The 17315-nt window shown below is 44.6% G+C and overlaps 1 protein-coding gene across 1 annotated transcript in view; it reads right to left on the bottom strand.

The window, feature by feature from the left end:
- Nucleotides 1-17315, bottom strand: part of RCOR1 (REST corepressor 1) — an 82770-nt gene that overhangs the window by 13909 nt on the left and 51546 nt on the right. The window contains exons 4-7 of the mRNA XM_042867332.1: nucleotides 10845-10897; nucleotides 6640-6801; nucleotides 3932-4050; nucleotides 483-561 (exon numbers count right to left, since the gene is read on the bottom strand). Coding sequence (XP_042723266.1) covers nucleotides 483-561; nucleotides 3932-4050; nucleotides 6640-6801; nucleotides 10845-10897 — 413 coding nt within the window. The remainder of the gene's footprint in view (nucleotides 1-482; nucleotides 562-3931; nucleotides 4051-6639; nucleotides 6802-10844; nucleotides 10898-17315) is intronic.

Raw genomic sequence — 17315 nt, 5'->3', positions numbered from 1 at the left:
TGAAACCCTCAGGACTGTCCCCAAGGATTTCAGTAGATCAGGAATTTGCCTTAGAGCCTATATAACAGACAAATATACTCCTGTTAGTCTATCTAGAATGGTTTAAAGGTTTAAAGGATTTATATCCCTTCCACCAAGCCATCCACAGAGGGACAGAAGTGCTCCTACTCCATCTCGGCAAACAGTTAGGTTGCCTTCAACCACCACTGAGAGTGCTTCAAGCTAACACAGCCAACTCTGAACAAAGACTCCAAACATCCACGTACTATACTAGCATGTGCTGGAAAAGTCTTCAGATTTTCCACTTTTGTTCTCATTTATTTATACTTGTCTTGATCGAAGAACAATTCTGAAGACAATTCTTTTCTTGTATGACAACCACACAAAGCACAAATAAAGAAAATTAGATACTGTCAGCTTCTACATCAAGCAGTTAGTAAGTAAACACTTTCATTTGCACAGTAGTAAGAAAAGAGTTATACCTCCTTTTTGCTCTCCTTGTTTTGTTCAACTTCAATATCAATAGGGTTGTTTCCATTCGCTTCCTCCATTTCGTCCTCACTGAAATACAAAAGTAAATAATACTGTATTACTTTGTGAGGTTCCGCTTCTCTATAAATAACATGCCAAAAAATGCACGGATGCAATTCAACAGCTTTCCTTATATTTTTTGACCAGGGTGGGCTCTTCAGGAGTCTGCAATTTTGGTTTGTTGCTTCCCCTCCCCTTCTGCCCCATTTATTTGTTTCTTAAGTCAAAAAAATTCTTAATTGTAAAGATACTAGAGATATTTATTTTAGAGAAAGTGGAGAGTGGTCTACTTATGCAAAATAAGTCTGCTTGGGTGGAGACTGGATACATAGCTAACAAATTTTCTTTAAAAGAACATCAGACACTGAGAATTCTAACTTCAGGCAAACCCAGACAGAAACAAAGATTTAGAATACCAGCAAGCAGTTCTAACACAGACTTCATATAACTCTAACATTTAACCAGAATGATATGCACAAGATGAACTCCCTCAAGAACAAACATTACAATGTTGGGTTCTTTTTAAGTCACAATCTCCAATTTCATCCTCCTTTGGAAAAGAAAATGAGGTATCAGTTACAGAATAATAAAATGCATGAAATTGGGGCCATATTGAAAGTGACCTTGGCACACCTGGACAGTTTGGCTTCATTGGAATTTTAATCAGACATTAAATCGAATGTATTTTCACCGTTTAGAGTTTTTGTACTGTACACAACTAAAGTTAATTGCACCATTTGGGATGATGCCCAGAAACTGAAGAAATAAGCTGATCTAATCAAAGCGTTTTTTTTAAATTACTATATGAAAAAAAAGTCTATTTTGTCATGTCAAACTTCACAGCCTGGAGGAGGAACTTCAGCTGGAAGAGGTATGTCACAGCAGCTCCAAGCTGGGCAGGAGAACCCAAGGGGAGCTGTGCTCAGTGTGGGTATTTCTGGAGGAGCAGGGAACAACAGGCTGGCGTGTGCCACAGGTAAGGCAGGTGCTAAGGAATACTCACAACAGTGACTCCATGGCTGCCTCCTGGCAGCTGTGCAGGTGTCACTTAAGGAACTCACTGCTGGGTGACTTGACGTCCATCACTATGAGGACAACCACTTTACAAGCCACTCCTGCAACCCCCTGCTGACCCACAGGATATTTCATTTGTACAGTCACGATTCCAAGGAATACAACTCTCAAGGACCCCTCTGAGATTTGCATGTACAAGACCCCTTGCACACAACCAGCAAGAGCTCCTGAAAACCTGGTTCCAAATGCACTGGGAGCTGTTTTCATGATAACCTGAAGAATAGGTGAACTTCCCTGCCTAGCCACAGAAGAGAAAGCACAGCACTTGAGCAAGGCACCTCAGGCTGCCTCTTCCCTTAACCTCATCCCCAGCAGAGCTGCCTCGTGTTCTCAACTGGGCCCAGCTGTCAACCTTTCTGCAGAAACCAAACCCCACAGGCTTCACTGTGCTGGCAGTTTGCTCTCAAATTCCAACAAGTTCTCCAGACACGAACTAGATCAAAACCCACTCACTCACTTTTGCAGTTTTAGACAATGATCATTATTAACTGAAGGACATTCTTGAGATTTTGCCAACACCCAGTGGCTCAGTACTACATCAAAACTTGGGTATCGTGAACTCACCCAGCTTTGCTCCCACACTCCACGTGGGTATGCTGACAAACGCTTGGATTTGTAGGGGCTTGACTACTTGACACAGTGGAGGGGAAGAAGGGAAGCCTAACATCAAGCTGTAGATATAATGCAAATTTATGCATTTCCAACCTAGCTGCCTTCCTCAAAGGCTCCAACATCACAGTACAAGGCTGCCCAGACAGTTCTTCCCCAGCCTCCTTGTGGCCAGAGGATATGGACCAGAGAATTGTCTTTCCAAATGGCAGTGACTCCATTTTATGAGCACAGAACAAAATTAGAGAGGCAGTATAGACAAAAAAAAAAATCTTAAACTACATAGTACTAAACAAACACATATTTCTTATAACTGACATTTTTCCTCCTTACAAATTAGTAGGAAATAAGCAGGATGGGAAGCAGAAAATCAAGACAGCCTCTGCATTGAAGAACACAGTGAGGAAGAGAAAGCCAGGCCAAATATCAAATGTGCTGCCTGGTAGTTTTCTCCCCAGTCTTGCCTGTTAAACAAGCACTGTTGATCAAGTGGAAAGATGGGAGAGGTTGAGTGACTCAGTATAGTACGTCTCAACCCTGGAAATGTCTTTCCTCCCCCCTCCCAAACAGGGCTCTGTCATCCATCCCTGGAGCCAGCACACAGCTGGAGCAGCAACTCCTTGGAGGGAAAAGCTTTTACAGGACTTTACTCAACTTAGGAGTTTACCAAAGCCAGACACGCTTCAAGATTGGGCAAGTTTGGCTGCAAAGACACGAGCAGCATTTTAGCACAGGTTGAGAAGGCACCTATGTTAAGCAGACAGACCTGGTGCTGTTTAAAGGGATGGCTTTCCCTCCAAAACATCTGAGACCACCGTGTTTCTAAGGCCTTAGAGCTCCAGAATGAGGCAAAATCAACAAGTGGCAGTAACTTTGCAGTTATCTCCAGCAATAGACACGAGACCTCTGGCTGAGCCACCTCTGTAAGTGGCACACAGGGGTACCCAAGAGAGCGAACATGCAGAGAAAGCTGTACCTGCAGGAGTTAAAAGCTCATTAGCTAGTAAGCTTCCGACTACCATCACCCTCAGATCTCAATACAACCAGTACTTCTTGGGGCATCCCTGCCAAAGGGCTTACCCTAAGCTTCCCTGCGACCTCTTCTCAGTCACTCAAATAAAAAATGGCCTGACTTCACTTATCTCAGGAAATACAGCTTGACCTGAAAACCTCACTCACAGGTTTTCACGTGAAAGGCGGAGGAAAGTGGGTGTGGGTGCATATGCATGGGCTCAGAGGTGCTGCACTGCAACCTATGCCACACTGAGTGCATGTTCTCATTCTCCTGAGTATTACAGAGGAAATAAAGGCAGGTTTCTAGTTTTTATTACTTACATTGTGCTACTCGTTTTCTGGCCCTGCTGACATCAGTGCCAAACAGCTTGTAAACATCAGTTTTAATTTCATTTTCTCCACCCCCAAGCAGTATCAGGAAAAAAAAAAACAACACCTAGCATGTTGGGATGGTGACCATTGCACTAGAGGGCAACCAGGAATTGCACAGTGTTGGTGAAGGGAGCACACCTAATTGCTGACACATTCTTTTTGGCTTTAAGCAAAGCAAAACACGCTTAACAGGGGTGGGGGAAAAGGCATGGTATCAGAAAACATGAGGGAAAATCCTATGGCTAGTTTCTTACAAGCTAACAGTAACGTCTGAGATAGTCTAAAGAAATCAGCATGTGTCAATACCCAGCCTTTCTGCTTGCAAACCTACCTTTCCTCACGTTCCCTTTTTTGTTTACGAGCATGACGGTCCATCACGCTAGTTTTAGTCCTTGTCTTCTTCCAGGAGTAGTAAAATTTCACCAGGCTGGCTATTGATTTGTCAGGAAGCTGCAAATTAAACATGTATCCTTTTATACGCTTATATGTAAGGTATCCCCAGGAGTACACATACAATTGGTCTGTTTTTGTCAAGGAACATCTGATCTCTCTACTTTGAATTCTCTCAGAATGTCAAGAAAGACAGTTCTGCAGCCTTGCAAAAAAAAAAACAAAAAACAAAAAACAAAAAACCAAAACCACTGTTTCAGGCTAAAGTCATCTATTTGTGACATTAAAATCTCTAAAGAACATCTCCTCAAGCGTTCAACCAACCAGGCCAGGTAGCTGTTTCTCTTCACATCAAGGGAACATAGCAAAAGCAAATCCAAAACAGGACCTTGAGAGTGAGCAAGCAGTTTTAAAAGATAACACAGGCATGTGGAAGCAAATGTAGGAATTGCTGAATGGCAGGCTACATTCCAAACAAATCCTTGTTACTGGGTTAAAAAGCCCCATTCACATCGCTCATGTGATGAAGCATATTCAAAGGTCTCAGCAAAAGATGTTTTCAAAAGGTGAAACATTACTGTATGGTTAATTGAGGATATAGGAAAACCACAAGTCAGATATTTTTTTTAGTCCTCTTACTGTAACGTCATTACCCTGTGGTTATGAATAAGAAGTCTGCCTCAGAACAGACTAAAGCTACATTAACTCTGCTTGGGAGGTATTCAGCATGCACATTCTTACACAGGATTTCTACAAGATAGAAGTCCAGCCTTTTGCTGAATAAAACATGTTTTAGGTGAGCTTGTGATTCAGCTCAGAGGGCCGCACGAGTGGGAAGAAAACAAAACTGAGCAACAGCCAAATTACTGAGATACTAGAGCTTAAATCTTCACTTGAGATAAGCTGGTTCTCAGACTGCATATTGACTTTAAGTCCTAATGGATCACACCAAACTACCACCCCGGCCCACAATTACACTCAGGCATAAATCCATCTGCTCAGGCCAAAATACACACTGTGCCTGCACAGTGAGCTATTTGGATGTGGGGCTGCCAATAGCCATGCAGCAGGCTGCTACGTTGGAATTAAAGAGTTCCACAGAACAAACTCAGGGACAAGGCTGTTTGTCACAAACATCAGCTTGGCTATAAGCACATGCTAAGAGTGCCAAAACATCAGAATCAGCTCTGGTAAATAACGTAATTCATCTTCCAATCCCTGGCTTCAGCGACTCTCTCGCTGGTTCCAAGCCGCACCGGTGCTAATGGGCCAACAGATAGAAACTAACAACTAACATGCTCCAGAGCCATTGATTCCTGTCCCCTGCTAAACACAAAGCTTTGTGCCATTTAATTCCTTTTATGCAGGATGGCTTTTCTGGGAGCAACAGTAAAAGAAAAATATACCTAGGGAACAGTGTATGAGTTTGGCATCCCTGTACTGGATGCACTTCACCCAGGGACAGCATCATGTTTCTGCACATAATCTGAGTTGTAATTTTTTTGCTCTGGCATTAAACTGAGCAACAGGTCATATTCCTTCCTCCCCCACAGGACATGCCCCTGCTCTTTCCCCCTGAGCAGTAAATTAAAAACAGAGGAACAAAGAAAATTGCTTCAACCTTCAGGAGTCCACAACTTCTGAACTCTCCTGACTGCCTGCATCAGCTGCCCAGAGCATGTGCAAGCCTCGAACCAATGCAACTGGGTGCTACAGGACTCTGAGAACAAATGAACAGTAAGGGGACATTCGAGGAGGACATGAGGAGAACAAGCCTCTTATTCTGCCACCTTCTGTAAAAAAGGGACCTGACTCTTCAGTGACCTCCCTTCATGCTTGGGTGGTAGGTTAACCTTCAATAGGATCTGCAATGCAGGCCTTCACCTCCACCTTAGAGATGAACTGTAACCACATGGGTCACAATCATGGTTGAAGGAGCATGGAGAAGAGTTTGGTTCCCTCTCTGGTGGCAAGCTAGTCAAAAACAGACTCAGAAAATAAAAATCTACATTCCATCATCTCTATATTTCAAAAGGCAGCCTCATCACCTTTTGCTTGAAGTTGGGTTTTTGACACCCTGCCCCTTTACCCACGCACACCTCAGCAATTCCCTTTCAGGCAAAAGCCTATCCTTGAAGCTTTCAATAACAGTTTTAAAAATATTGTTAGAAATTGAAAGCAAAGGACTGACATGATATACAAACCTTCACCACACATCCACTGACAGTCCCAAATCACATTAAGCACAGACTTCACGCTCAAAATGAATTCCTAAAAAGCAAGCTGCAGGAAAGGAGTCAACTTTGCACGGAGATAATCTTTACTCCATGTGTGGGTGGGCATGTGTGTACAGACCATGCTTGAACTCCAGCTGAGACAAACACTACTGCAGCACACAGGGGACTGAAAACCATAATTTCCAACCAATAAAAATTGCACAGTCAGAATTTATACTGAGCTGGCAAAGCACTTCAGGAAAACACTTCCGTATGGACTCCAGAAGCAGTGCTGTTTTTATCTAGTCACAATATTACTTTTCCTCCAATCTTCCCTTCGGCCTGCTCTCTCTCAGAAGTGTTACACAGCAGCTCGGCACTGAAGATTGTCCAATTGTCTGTTCTGCTTTTTCAGCCCTCTGACACTACTTACCATCTGCTGGATCCTGTGAAAGGTTTTCCCATGGAAACTGAAAGCCTGCTCAAACAAGACCTTGTCTTCCACTGTCCACTCATCTGGGAATGGAGTGAAGTTTGGCAGATCCGCCAAAGATTTCTCAATGTTGTGCTTGTGCCAAAACAGCATCCCAAGAGCCTAGAAATAACAAGGACACCACAGGGACAACTGCAATCACAAGTAGCATTATCATTGCAAAGGAACAGCTACGGGATTTTTTTCAGGCACCAGGTTAACCATAATTTTCAGTTCCCAGCTATGTCAGACACGTGTGTGTGTGTGCAAGAAACCTGGAATCTGACCCACACTGTTACACAATGAGCAAATTGAAATTTAATCAAATTATGGAGATAGTAAAATTAGGAAGGAGTAACAGCTGAGAGACAGGAGAAGAAAAAACTGAAGTGATTCCAACTAGACTGATCACTATACGCACAGAAAAGCTAAGCAAAGCCATGAGAAGGCCACCGAAAAGCCAGACTGAACTTGAGGAAGCTTCTTGACATTGCTGAACTGTCACCATTTCCCACACAGTCAGGAGGGCTGCAGGTTGGAGGTTCTTCTGGTGGCAGGGGTTCTTGTAGGTTGTTTAGAGGCTTATTTTTGAGGGGCAGGGCAAGAAAAGGTGAGAAGGTGGATGAAAACACAGGAAAGCACAGGGCAAACAGTGTGTGCAACCCTGACCTGCTGCTAAGGTGTCCCCATCTGAAAGGAGAAAATAATCTCATTTAGGGGCAGCTCATTTGTTTCTGTAGGCTATGTCTCTCTCACTTTGCTGCAGCAGTCTGTGGAACTGAAAATCAGACAAGTATGAACATTACTTCACCACCTACAAACAGCCCCTCCTGTATCCCCCAGACGTGCATCTCAAGCCACCCCTCTCCCAAGGGCACGCAGCTCACATGCATTATGACACATGGCTGCATCTGGCACAGCATTGACCACTGTAAGTCATTCTGGGAATGCCTGACTCTGCAGAGCTGGAAACCAGCCTTGCACAAGGGCTGCAAAGAAAAAACAACCCCTAACATGCTGAGTAAAACACCAGAGTAACCTGCTTGTCATATGCAAACTCAGTTTGGGTTTCACAGCCTCAGTAATCCCCACCTAGTAGTTTCATCCATTCCACTCAGAGCTACTAAATCACTCTGAATTTGGGGCTTCCCCATTATGCTTTGCTATGCAAAAAGCAGTTCCTTTTTGGATTCTTGCTTCACTGAAACTGTGCAGAGGGGCAAGACTACAATCATTAATCTTACCCGAGATTTTGCCCTGACCCTGCTGGCCTTTCAGAGCTGTCAGAGCACTTTTCTATCCCCCACTCATAAGCCCCCTTTCGCCAAGAGTTGGAACAAGAGAAAGTCTTGGTCACAACATAGTTGTGCTCAAGGTGTCCCAGATGCCACAAACTCAGTTACATCCATCTACTTTGGCAAGTGTGGAGCGAAAGAAGCTTCTCTGCAGGCATCAAGGACCAAGTTTTCTGTCTCATCATCCTCACCAACTTCACATTAGTGCTATACAAAACTTCCATAAGAGAAAGCAAGGGAAAAACATGGAATGAGCCACTTGGGTGTTAAATACTGCTAATTACTAGTAAGGGCCAACGGGATAGCTGCTTACACAAAGCAAATGAAATACAGAAAGACTTTCCTTATTGCTGCAAGAAAGCCACATGCATTAAAATAAAAAAAAAAAAACAAACACAGCAAAGATGATAGCATTGTCAGATGTATATGATAAGCCTAAGCACCAACAATAGTCGTATACACCCCTCCACCACCATGCTCCCTGAGGAGAGCACTCTGGAGTCTCACACTCAGCTTTTCCAGCCTCCTTTGTCCCAGGACGCATGATCCAGGCCGGCCGAGGCACAGCACACAGCCAACCCACTGCAGTGCTCCCAGAGCTCAGCACAACAGCCTGCCAGCACCAGTTGAAACAGGCTGCCATGCTGAAGGCTGCCTTTTGCCTGCCCACAGCTGGCAAGGCTGAGGGGAGCCCTAGCAGCATGGCCCCAAGCCCCCATCAGTCACCTGCTGGCAGTGGAGCCTACAGCATGGCGCTGGGCCACGGGCAGAGTAGGGACAACAGTACAGGAGCCACTCGCAGCATGGACGCAGCCAGTTGGATGGGAGAGCCTCTGGGCAGAGCTGGGTGCGTGCCCCGGACACCAGCCAGGCAGCTCACCATTCACTTCAACAAGCCGACACGTCTTCATCAGCAATGGTAGGCTTTGGGCAGGGGACACAGATGGAGGAATGGGAATCTGTGTTACAGTGTTAGCCAAGCCACCTGCACTGTGGCCCGAGGAGAATGGCTGTCTGGGGAGATGTGTGTGGGCAGGAATACACTAGCCAGCAAAGCCCAAATCCTAAAGCTCATTCTGACTGGCTTCCAGAGAGTCTGTATGGGCTTTTCCAGAGCTACTCAGCCAACAGTGACTCTGATACCTGCTTAAGAGGAAGTGTCCCTTGGTGACACAAATCATCCTGATTTGAAAGCCCTGACGCTAGTCCCTCTGATACAAAGTGAGAATGTGCTTTGCAGATGGAAGACACATCCTTCCCAGCTATTTCCTAGAAGTGCCTAGCTTGGCTGCCCAGTAAATATTAAAAGATCCAGGGCATATGTACATCCCAAAGGACATGGGACATATCTCCAGAGCACCAGTGCTAGGGAAAGAATGAGAATAGAGTTAGGAAGAGCACTTATACATACAACTCAACTACTCTGTCCTGATTGGAAGTCCCCTAACTTCTCTACTGTACTCAGAAGATAGGGGCCAAGGGGAAGACAGATGAGCTAGAGATGCTTGAAGAGTGGGAGATATCTATTTGTAGCATTTACAGGAAAAGAAATCTGTGTTAGCCAAATAAAGTTTTCCAAAACAGAAGAATTCAGTTTGTTTAAAAATCACAAGCCTCATTTTCATCCATCTTCTGGATCAGTCTACTTGGTGGATACTTCTCCACTGAAATCACAAAACCCTAAGGCAATCTCTCTTAGCAAATATTACCCACTATTTCCAGTACTAGGATATACCCAGCTCAATCGACATGAGCCATCAGGGATTTTTTCTGGATTTACGTCCGCAGGCTTTTGGTACTTTTTTCTTCCTTTTATTGCAATTTTCTAGTCTTAGAAACTATAAATATACACTCTGATCATCCCTGATTTTGCTGAAAGTTTTTCTGGCTAACTCAATCCTCACATCCCACAAGAAATCTTTTTGAGGATGACTATCAACCACTGAAAGCCTGACTCAAAGATGACAGCAGAGTCATTTAAATAGAACCCCTGCCTGACCAAATCACTGGCTTCTATGCTAATGGCCTGAGCCTGAATTTCATGAATTTGCAAGTTTTCTGAGAATCTCTTTGCAGAAACAGTATGCAATTTGTTCATACAGTAGATCATGCAATTCCCTGCCTTACCTTTTCGGAAAATTATTAGTGAATAAGGAAACTCCAAAAAGAGCTCAGAAAAACTTCCCAGTCACAATTCACCTCCCTTGACAAGTGTTAAAATTGATGCTAGTTACAGAGACCATCAGTACACAGTCTTATACCAAGGAAAGGAGAGGTTTGCCCCCTCAAAAATGGATTTCAATCTCTAAGCTAAGGGCACTGGTTAGCCTTAGGGATAGCTAGACACCTGAGCTGTTATCTGTGAACTGCAATACAGTTTGCAATACAGTTTTAGGGTAAAAAGCCCTGGATATTGGTTTGTGGTGGTTCAACAGCTCATTCATTAATAACTGCCAAGACATCCATGAAGCAGACGTGGAGTAATCAATTAGAAAATGCAACACAAGCAGGCAGCTATCCAAAGATGAGCCATCCCCACTAACCAGTCTTTTTCATGATGTTTGGGGGTTTCAAGTGTTCAAGGAGTGGTCATCACAGGAAGCATAGTGCCCATGGCCTAACTCCGCTAGAAATTATGATGCTGGTTTTGTTTTTCTTATCTTGACTTCTTATACCAAATTCAGGGTGAGCTTTACACTCCCAGACGACAGGTCACCATTGCAAACAGCCAGTTTAGGGAGAAGCAGAAGAGAAAACACAAGCAGTACAAAGGGGAAGAAAGAGGCACTTGTAGGCAGCCACTTTAAGACAAGTTTCAATATCTGCTGAAAACAACTTTTTAAGTAGGGTAAGTATTCAAAGGTTTATTACCTGTTCCATATTGTATCCATGCTTCTCTTTAGCAATGGCAATATATTCATCCACTGAAAAACAAAGAGAAGAAATAAGGGCATTTCATACAATGATCTCATCTCCTCTCCCCAGGCTAAAACCCAGTCCTGCAGCTGTGACTGCAATCATGGTCACTGTATCCTCCACAAAGAACTCAGGTGAAGAGCTACTGAATCCAGCAATTCAAGAAAGGAAGGAAACAAAAGAAAAACAAACACCTAGATCCATAACACGCTTAAATGATACATGATACTTAAGTCAGTAACATGAAACACCATATATGCTATTTCAAAACTACAAATATTTTTGCATTAAAAGCACAAGCCTTTCTCCTATGGTCTGCTCATTTACTTGCTGAAGAGTTTCTAATACAGATCTTGTTCACCAGACTGTATAGACATGAGTTTTTCAAAGAGATATGAGCATCTCATTTTTTTCTTTAATTCCCCCACCCCAAAGCAGCTGTTTTCTTAAGAACAAAACTCTTAAACACAACCCATACCTTCCAATACTACCAGAATCCTGGTGCTGCACAATCACTGCAGATATCTTGGCAAATTAGTCAGGTCCTATGCCTCAGCAATTCTCATCTTGGATCAAACCCCACTTCTATGAATTATTAGGCCCCTGTGAGCTTTTAACCTTTATAATATGAGGATGCCCTGAGGAGTTATATTTTGTATGGATGGGACTAAAACCCAAATGTCTATTTTAGTATGAGTGACTGAGCTTACTTTACATCCAACTGCACCCATTTGAGGACAAGATCAAAGTCAGCACTCAGTGCTGTTCTTCTGAACTCCACGGCCTTGTGCTTGGTCATTATTTGACACACTGAGAAGATGGCATCCTTAAAAACAACGTGAGACTCCCACTGCCCCTGATGGAGTGAAGCACGCTGGAAGCAGTGGTCGACCATAAGATCCCTGATGTGCAAGTCCCCCGGAAGGCTTCAAATAGGTATGCACAGCCAGAATTCACTCACATACTTATTTTGAACTCTAAGGCGAGTCACTTAATAACGAGCTCAAAAATCCCCCCTCCTTTGTTTCTCTGCAGATACTCAGGGAGGGATGCAGTGAGATTCCTGTGCTGAGCACCCTACTCCCATAACGACACGGAGAGCATGCGCAGCACCCAAGGAAGGAAATGAGGCTGTGAGCACTGCAGCTGAGGAAGCCACAATTCCCACAGTTTGTGCCTCATGATTAACTTCAGCTCTCACATGTGCTTCTCCCACTTTTTTTTTATTATCTATTTTTTTTTTTTTTTTTTTTGCCTTTGTGAGAATTCACAGTGAGTCTGTGGCATTTCTTAAAGTCATTTCTTCACATTGGGGCACTCCTCAATTCTTTTCTTCAACTGAGAGACCTAAGCAGTGAGCTCAGTAATTATGGGGCAAAAGACAGGATAGATCAGAAAAGGCACAGTCTCTTCTCAGCCTATCATCGTTATAAACAAATAAAACTTAGGTAGTTGAAGTAGACACCCTACCTTATTAGACAACAGAGCGCTTGATATCAACACCAGCCCTTCATTTGGCAACAAGATGCATCAACTAATTTTCACACAAAGGTGTTGCAAAAAAGGGTTAAGTGCCATAGGAAAGTCTGTTGAGAACACTGTTGGGGCCGCATGTTCTGGCAGGAGAAGAGCATGCATGACATACAGGCACAGTCAGCAAGGGTGCAGCTGCACGTCAGCAAGGACACCCTACCGAGCTCCAGCTCACCCAAGCTCCCACACGCTCTCCCCACTCACCAGAGTACAACAGGCACTCCCAAAGGCTGACAGAACTGCTGTTGGATCATGTTCTGGAGGGGTTCAGTCAAAGTTTTATTAGCCCTTTGAGGAATGGTGTAGCCACAGCCATTCATTTGCACCCCTGCAGCACAAACACATCTGTCTTTCCAAGTCAGCAAATTGTTTCTAAGGGACAATAACTATCCCTTCTTGCATTATGCAAACATAAAACAGTTGCACAGACTGTGGAGGTGACAGAAGCCGACTGAAATTGCTGCATTGCTTAATTGAACATCCTGTGAATTACAGAAAGGTAGGAACCTCTGAAGCCAGCTTTGCTACGGAAAGAAAAAGCTTGCAGACCAACACCCTGGGGGACAACAGGATCCAGGAGGATTGCATGGGGGACAGCAAAGGGAACTGCCTCCTCCTCACACCGAGCAACAAAGGGAACATCAGCAGGATGTGGGCAGATGCGCAACTTCTCATGCTCCCAGACTTCATAACCATACCAAAAGCAAAAGCTGCCAGGAAATCCTAAGTGCGGCATTTCCCAGTACTTCAGCTAAGTACTCTAGGCTTTCTTAGGACAGGTATTCCACATGCAGTGCTATATATTTTGTCTGAGGGGGAGGTGAAGGAAGTGGGAGGGAAAGGAGCTGAATTCTCTGAAGTCCAAGGCTGAATTAAGCCCCTGAATGCTAAGCACTGCTGCATTAACCAGCTCATTTTCACTGTAGAAAGATCCACAGTTCCTGATTTGACTTCAGCATCTCATCCTTTAACGTATGCAGAAAAGAGATGAGGTCGTTCTGCTCTTCAGCATATTAGCGTGCTTATGCCAGATTATTATAAGCAATGAAAAACTTCCTTCTTCCTCCCCATGCTTCCTACTCCCCAAAAACACAGTGGTCTTTTCTCTCCTAGCCCCACAAGGACATTAGCAAGGATTCCCCACACCAATAGGACTTTTCTCGAATGAAGTCAGAATGCCACAGGGCCAAATAGCCTATCAGCAATCTGACACGCTGAAAGCAGATAGGATGCTTTTCTTGTCATGGTGGGGGCTGCGTTACACCTCACCGTTACATGGGAGGAAGAGAGAAAGACAACAAGGTCATTAACCAACCACAAGCACACAGAAAAGCTCCTTCTAGAAGCATCTGCAGGCAAAGAAAAAATAAGACAAGGAGTATACCATTGTACTTTACTCTGGTACACAGGCAGGCAATGAGCTGATATAGCGCATTTTGCTTGTCATTTCTCAGCTAATCATGGGCTCATTTGCTTTGATGCTTGCACCATCTGAGAGGTCTGACAGTCTCTTAAGCAATCCCTACGCTTACTCCTCTTCACCATCTCCCTGTATACGAAGCAAGCAAGAAAGACCATGGCACCAACTGAGTCACAGGATCCCTTTAGTCTCTCATGCCAGTAGAGCCTGGAATTGCCACAAGCTCAATGCTTCACATGCCACGCTAGATAAATTAGTGTTCTCTTCCATCTCTGCCTCCCTGATGCACTTCCAGCAAGCCCAGGGCAGCAGGCACGTGAAATTCTGCTCCACTGCATTTCAGTGGCATTCAGTCATGCTCAGCGTGTAACCCACCAATCTGTTTAGACATCAGAGCTCAGCGCCAGAGGAGCCTGGAGCAGAGCCCTGCTTGCACCAGAAGAGGCAGCGTGCCAGCATGGCTCTTAGCTGCTTTCCAGAAGAGCGAGAGCAGAAGTGCAGTCTTGTCCCATTCTCCCCAGCATCAGCTATGCCTCCATAAGCTCTTCTAACAGCATAACTTTATCCAAACCAAGGAGATGAGAACATTCTCCCTTCCATGCAACTCATTTCTCAATTCTGAAAATAAATTCATACACAGACCAGGCCACAAAGACAACATTTGGATAGAGACAGATGTGTGACACAGGAAATGCACCATTCCTGTGCAGGCTCTTGTTGCTACTAGAAACCAGATGAGGGGAGGACAGAGAACAGAGTAATAAACTGGGTTGGGTTTTTTTTGTTGGTTTTTTGTTTGTTTGTTTATTTGTTGTTGTTGTTGTTTTACCAGTTTGGCTACATTTCTTATCCTGTACACATTTTAGCAGTGTGGAGATTAGCAGAACCCCCCTGCCCATCCCACAATGAGCACTAACCTGGAGAGCTCCTTCCTACAGCTAGCTATGCTCAGGAGGGCTGAAGTAGCACAAGAGGTGGACACAATGGGAACACAGAGCTTTGCATACACTGTCACAGCAGAGAGTGCTCAGATGCTTAAAAAAAATCCCCTCTTCCTAGCACAAGAAGGGAGATGACCAAAAATAAGACAACTAAAAACCCTGAGTGTAGCATTAACACAGGGAAGGGAGATGTAAGGGAATGAGAAAGGAAGCAAAGAAAGATGCCTCCCCTCTGTCACGTAGAAAGAGAAGAGCATGTGATCGAAATGGTGCCCTCAGCCCCCTGAATGCTGTGATTATTTCTAGATCATATTCTCACACAGCCTTTTTTCCTGCTAACCACCTTCCTACAAGAATTTTTCACTAGAGGCAAAAGAAAGGGGATGCTTCTCCCTGACATGAGCAAACAACTGCATTGCTGATTTTCAGTCCTGCATCCTCAAGCACTGAATTCAGAGATGTAAAAACAAGAGCATTAATTTCAGGGTGGGAGAACTCTAAGAAGAGAAATGCCTGAAAGCGATGACTCCCCTCATCACCATTTCATCAGATGAAGCAATCACTCCAAGTGGGTCTTTTTGAAGAACTCTCTCTCCTCATGCCCCGCACCCTATTTGGTTTTTAAAGACCCCACAAGCATCACATCATGCTCAGTGGACTCACTGACCCTGAGCAGGGTTTGCAGCAGAAGCAGGAGAGCTAAAGCCCACAGAACGCAACAGGAATGCAGAGGTAGAGCTGTTGCTGCAACCTCAGTTCACCCCTATTACTGGGGTACTGCAGGAGCTCTGAACACTTTGCATATTACGTGATGCAATACCCTGACAGAACAGGGTGAAATAAGGACAAAAAGCAGCCTTCACAGCCTCGGTAACGTGCTTCACAGGGTTTGATCAATTCTGGAACCTGTGAGGAATTTCGGATGTGGCTGTACATCTCCCCTTCTTCTCCTTCTTCATTCAGAGCAGAAAAAAGTCAAGCCCCAGAATAAATCAGTGTTATATAAGGGAAGTAAGGAGCATGGGTTAGACATATACATGCAAAATTTTTCCAAATTTCAAAACACAGTTATGATAGCACACAAACAACTAACCACAGTTTCTACCTCGGCTGTAACAGCAGCAGCTGCATTGCCGTCTCATGGCTTCGGTGGAACACTCCTGCCACCTCGTGGCCACAGCACAGGGAGGAAGGAACAAAAAGCAAGGAATTCAGACAAGAGCCTCACTGAAGTGAGCTGCAACAGGAGGCAGCAGGGAGCAGGCAGAGATCAAAGAGAGATGGGCTTGACCACTTTCCTGGGCAGAATCACTTACAAAAGCAAACAAAACCCATCTACTTTAAAAAGCTCATATGCCTCAGAAAAACTGCTTCATCTTTTCGGCAAGACAAAGTGCATCACGGGCAGGAGGAAAGGAGAGCCAGCGCAGAGACACGTTGCTGTCCCTTCCCTCCTCTCAAGACTGGTTCTAGGAACCAGTGACCGTGACACAAAGGCAGCTTACACACTTCATGTGACTGAAGGTGTGAGAGGAATTGTGCTGTAGATAGAACTGAGTTAAGGCCTGTGAGCCAAGAGACTGTTGCAACCTTAGGGCAAAGAAAAACAGACCTTACTTGAGCAGGAACAAGATGGAATACCCTGCAGCAGGGGAACAGTACCGAGCCAAGGGACTGCACAGCACGCCTCACACTCCCACCCACCTAGAATCAGAGAATCACAAGGTTGGAAAGGACCTACAAGATCATCTAGCCCAACTGTCCTCCTATTACCACTGCTACCACAAGCTCTAAACCATATCTTGTAGCTCCTCATCCACGTACTTACCTCCCATAGCTCAGATTTCACTTGTACATCACAACCTTCACCCCCAGCCACCTCATCCCACCTTGGAGCACAGACATCTGCCTGAATCCCCAAGGAACAGGGCTGGAAACATGATCCACGTGAAAAATAGCCTATTCCTGCTGTGCTAGCACCCTAACCCAAGCTGCAGTGAAGTCATACAAACCCTGAGTTTTAGTCAAAAGATACTGAAATGCCCTCATGAGTAGCTGCTGTCAGAAGAGGCAATCTTACACACTGCCAGCTGGGCAGGCTTTCTCCCTTGTTTGACTTCAGCAAGCCATGAATGCTAGCAAAGAAACATACCTATTAGCCACCTTTTTTCCCCTTCTTAGTCCCACCCCTTGCATGTCCAGAGGAAAGCCCAAAGCTGAAGCTCCAGTGCTGGCTAACCATCTGACCCACCTGCCTTTCAGCTCCGCTGCATCAACAAGAAGGCTGTACTGCAGACACAGTTGTACTGAAATCCAGCACATTGCAGCTTGTCAGAACTATTTCAAGCTGTTTACCAGGAAAGGCCTTTTGCTAGCATGCATGTTTCTTTTAAAGCTTTTACCAACACAAGTTTGTTCCTAAAGTTGCCCCCTCAGTTGATGCTATCACATCAGGGCAAGAAAAGCTCAGCTACTGCTTTTGGTACAGATGCACTGTGTGTGATGGGGGGAGGAAGGTGTTAATGAGGACTA

The sequence above is a fragment of the Lagopus leucura genome, unplaced genomic scaffold, assembly GCF_019238085.1.
Source record: "Lagopus leucura isolate 7727_CA_CO unplaced genomic scaffold, USGS_WTPT01 Super-Scaffold_1, whole genome shotgun sequence".
NCBI classification, from domain to species: Eukaryota; Metazoa; Chordata; class Aves; order Galliformes; family Phasianidae; genus Lagopus; species Lagopus leucura.
The sequence above is the reverse complement of the archived record's forward strand: the minus strand, read 5'-3'. Positions and strand labels throughout refer to the sequence as shown.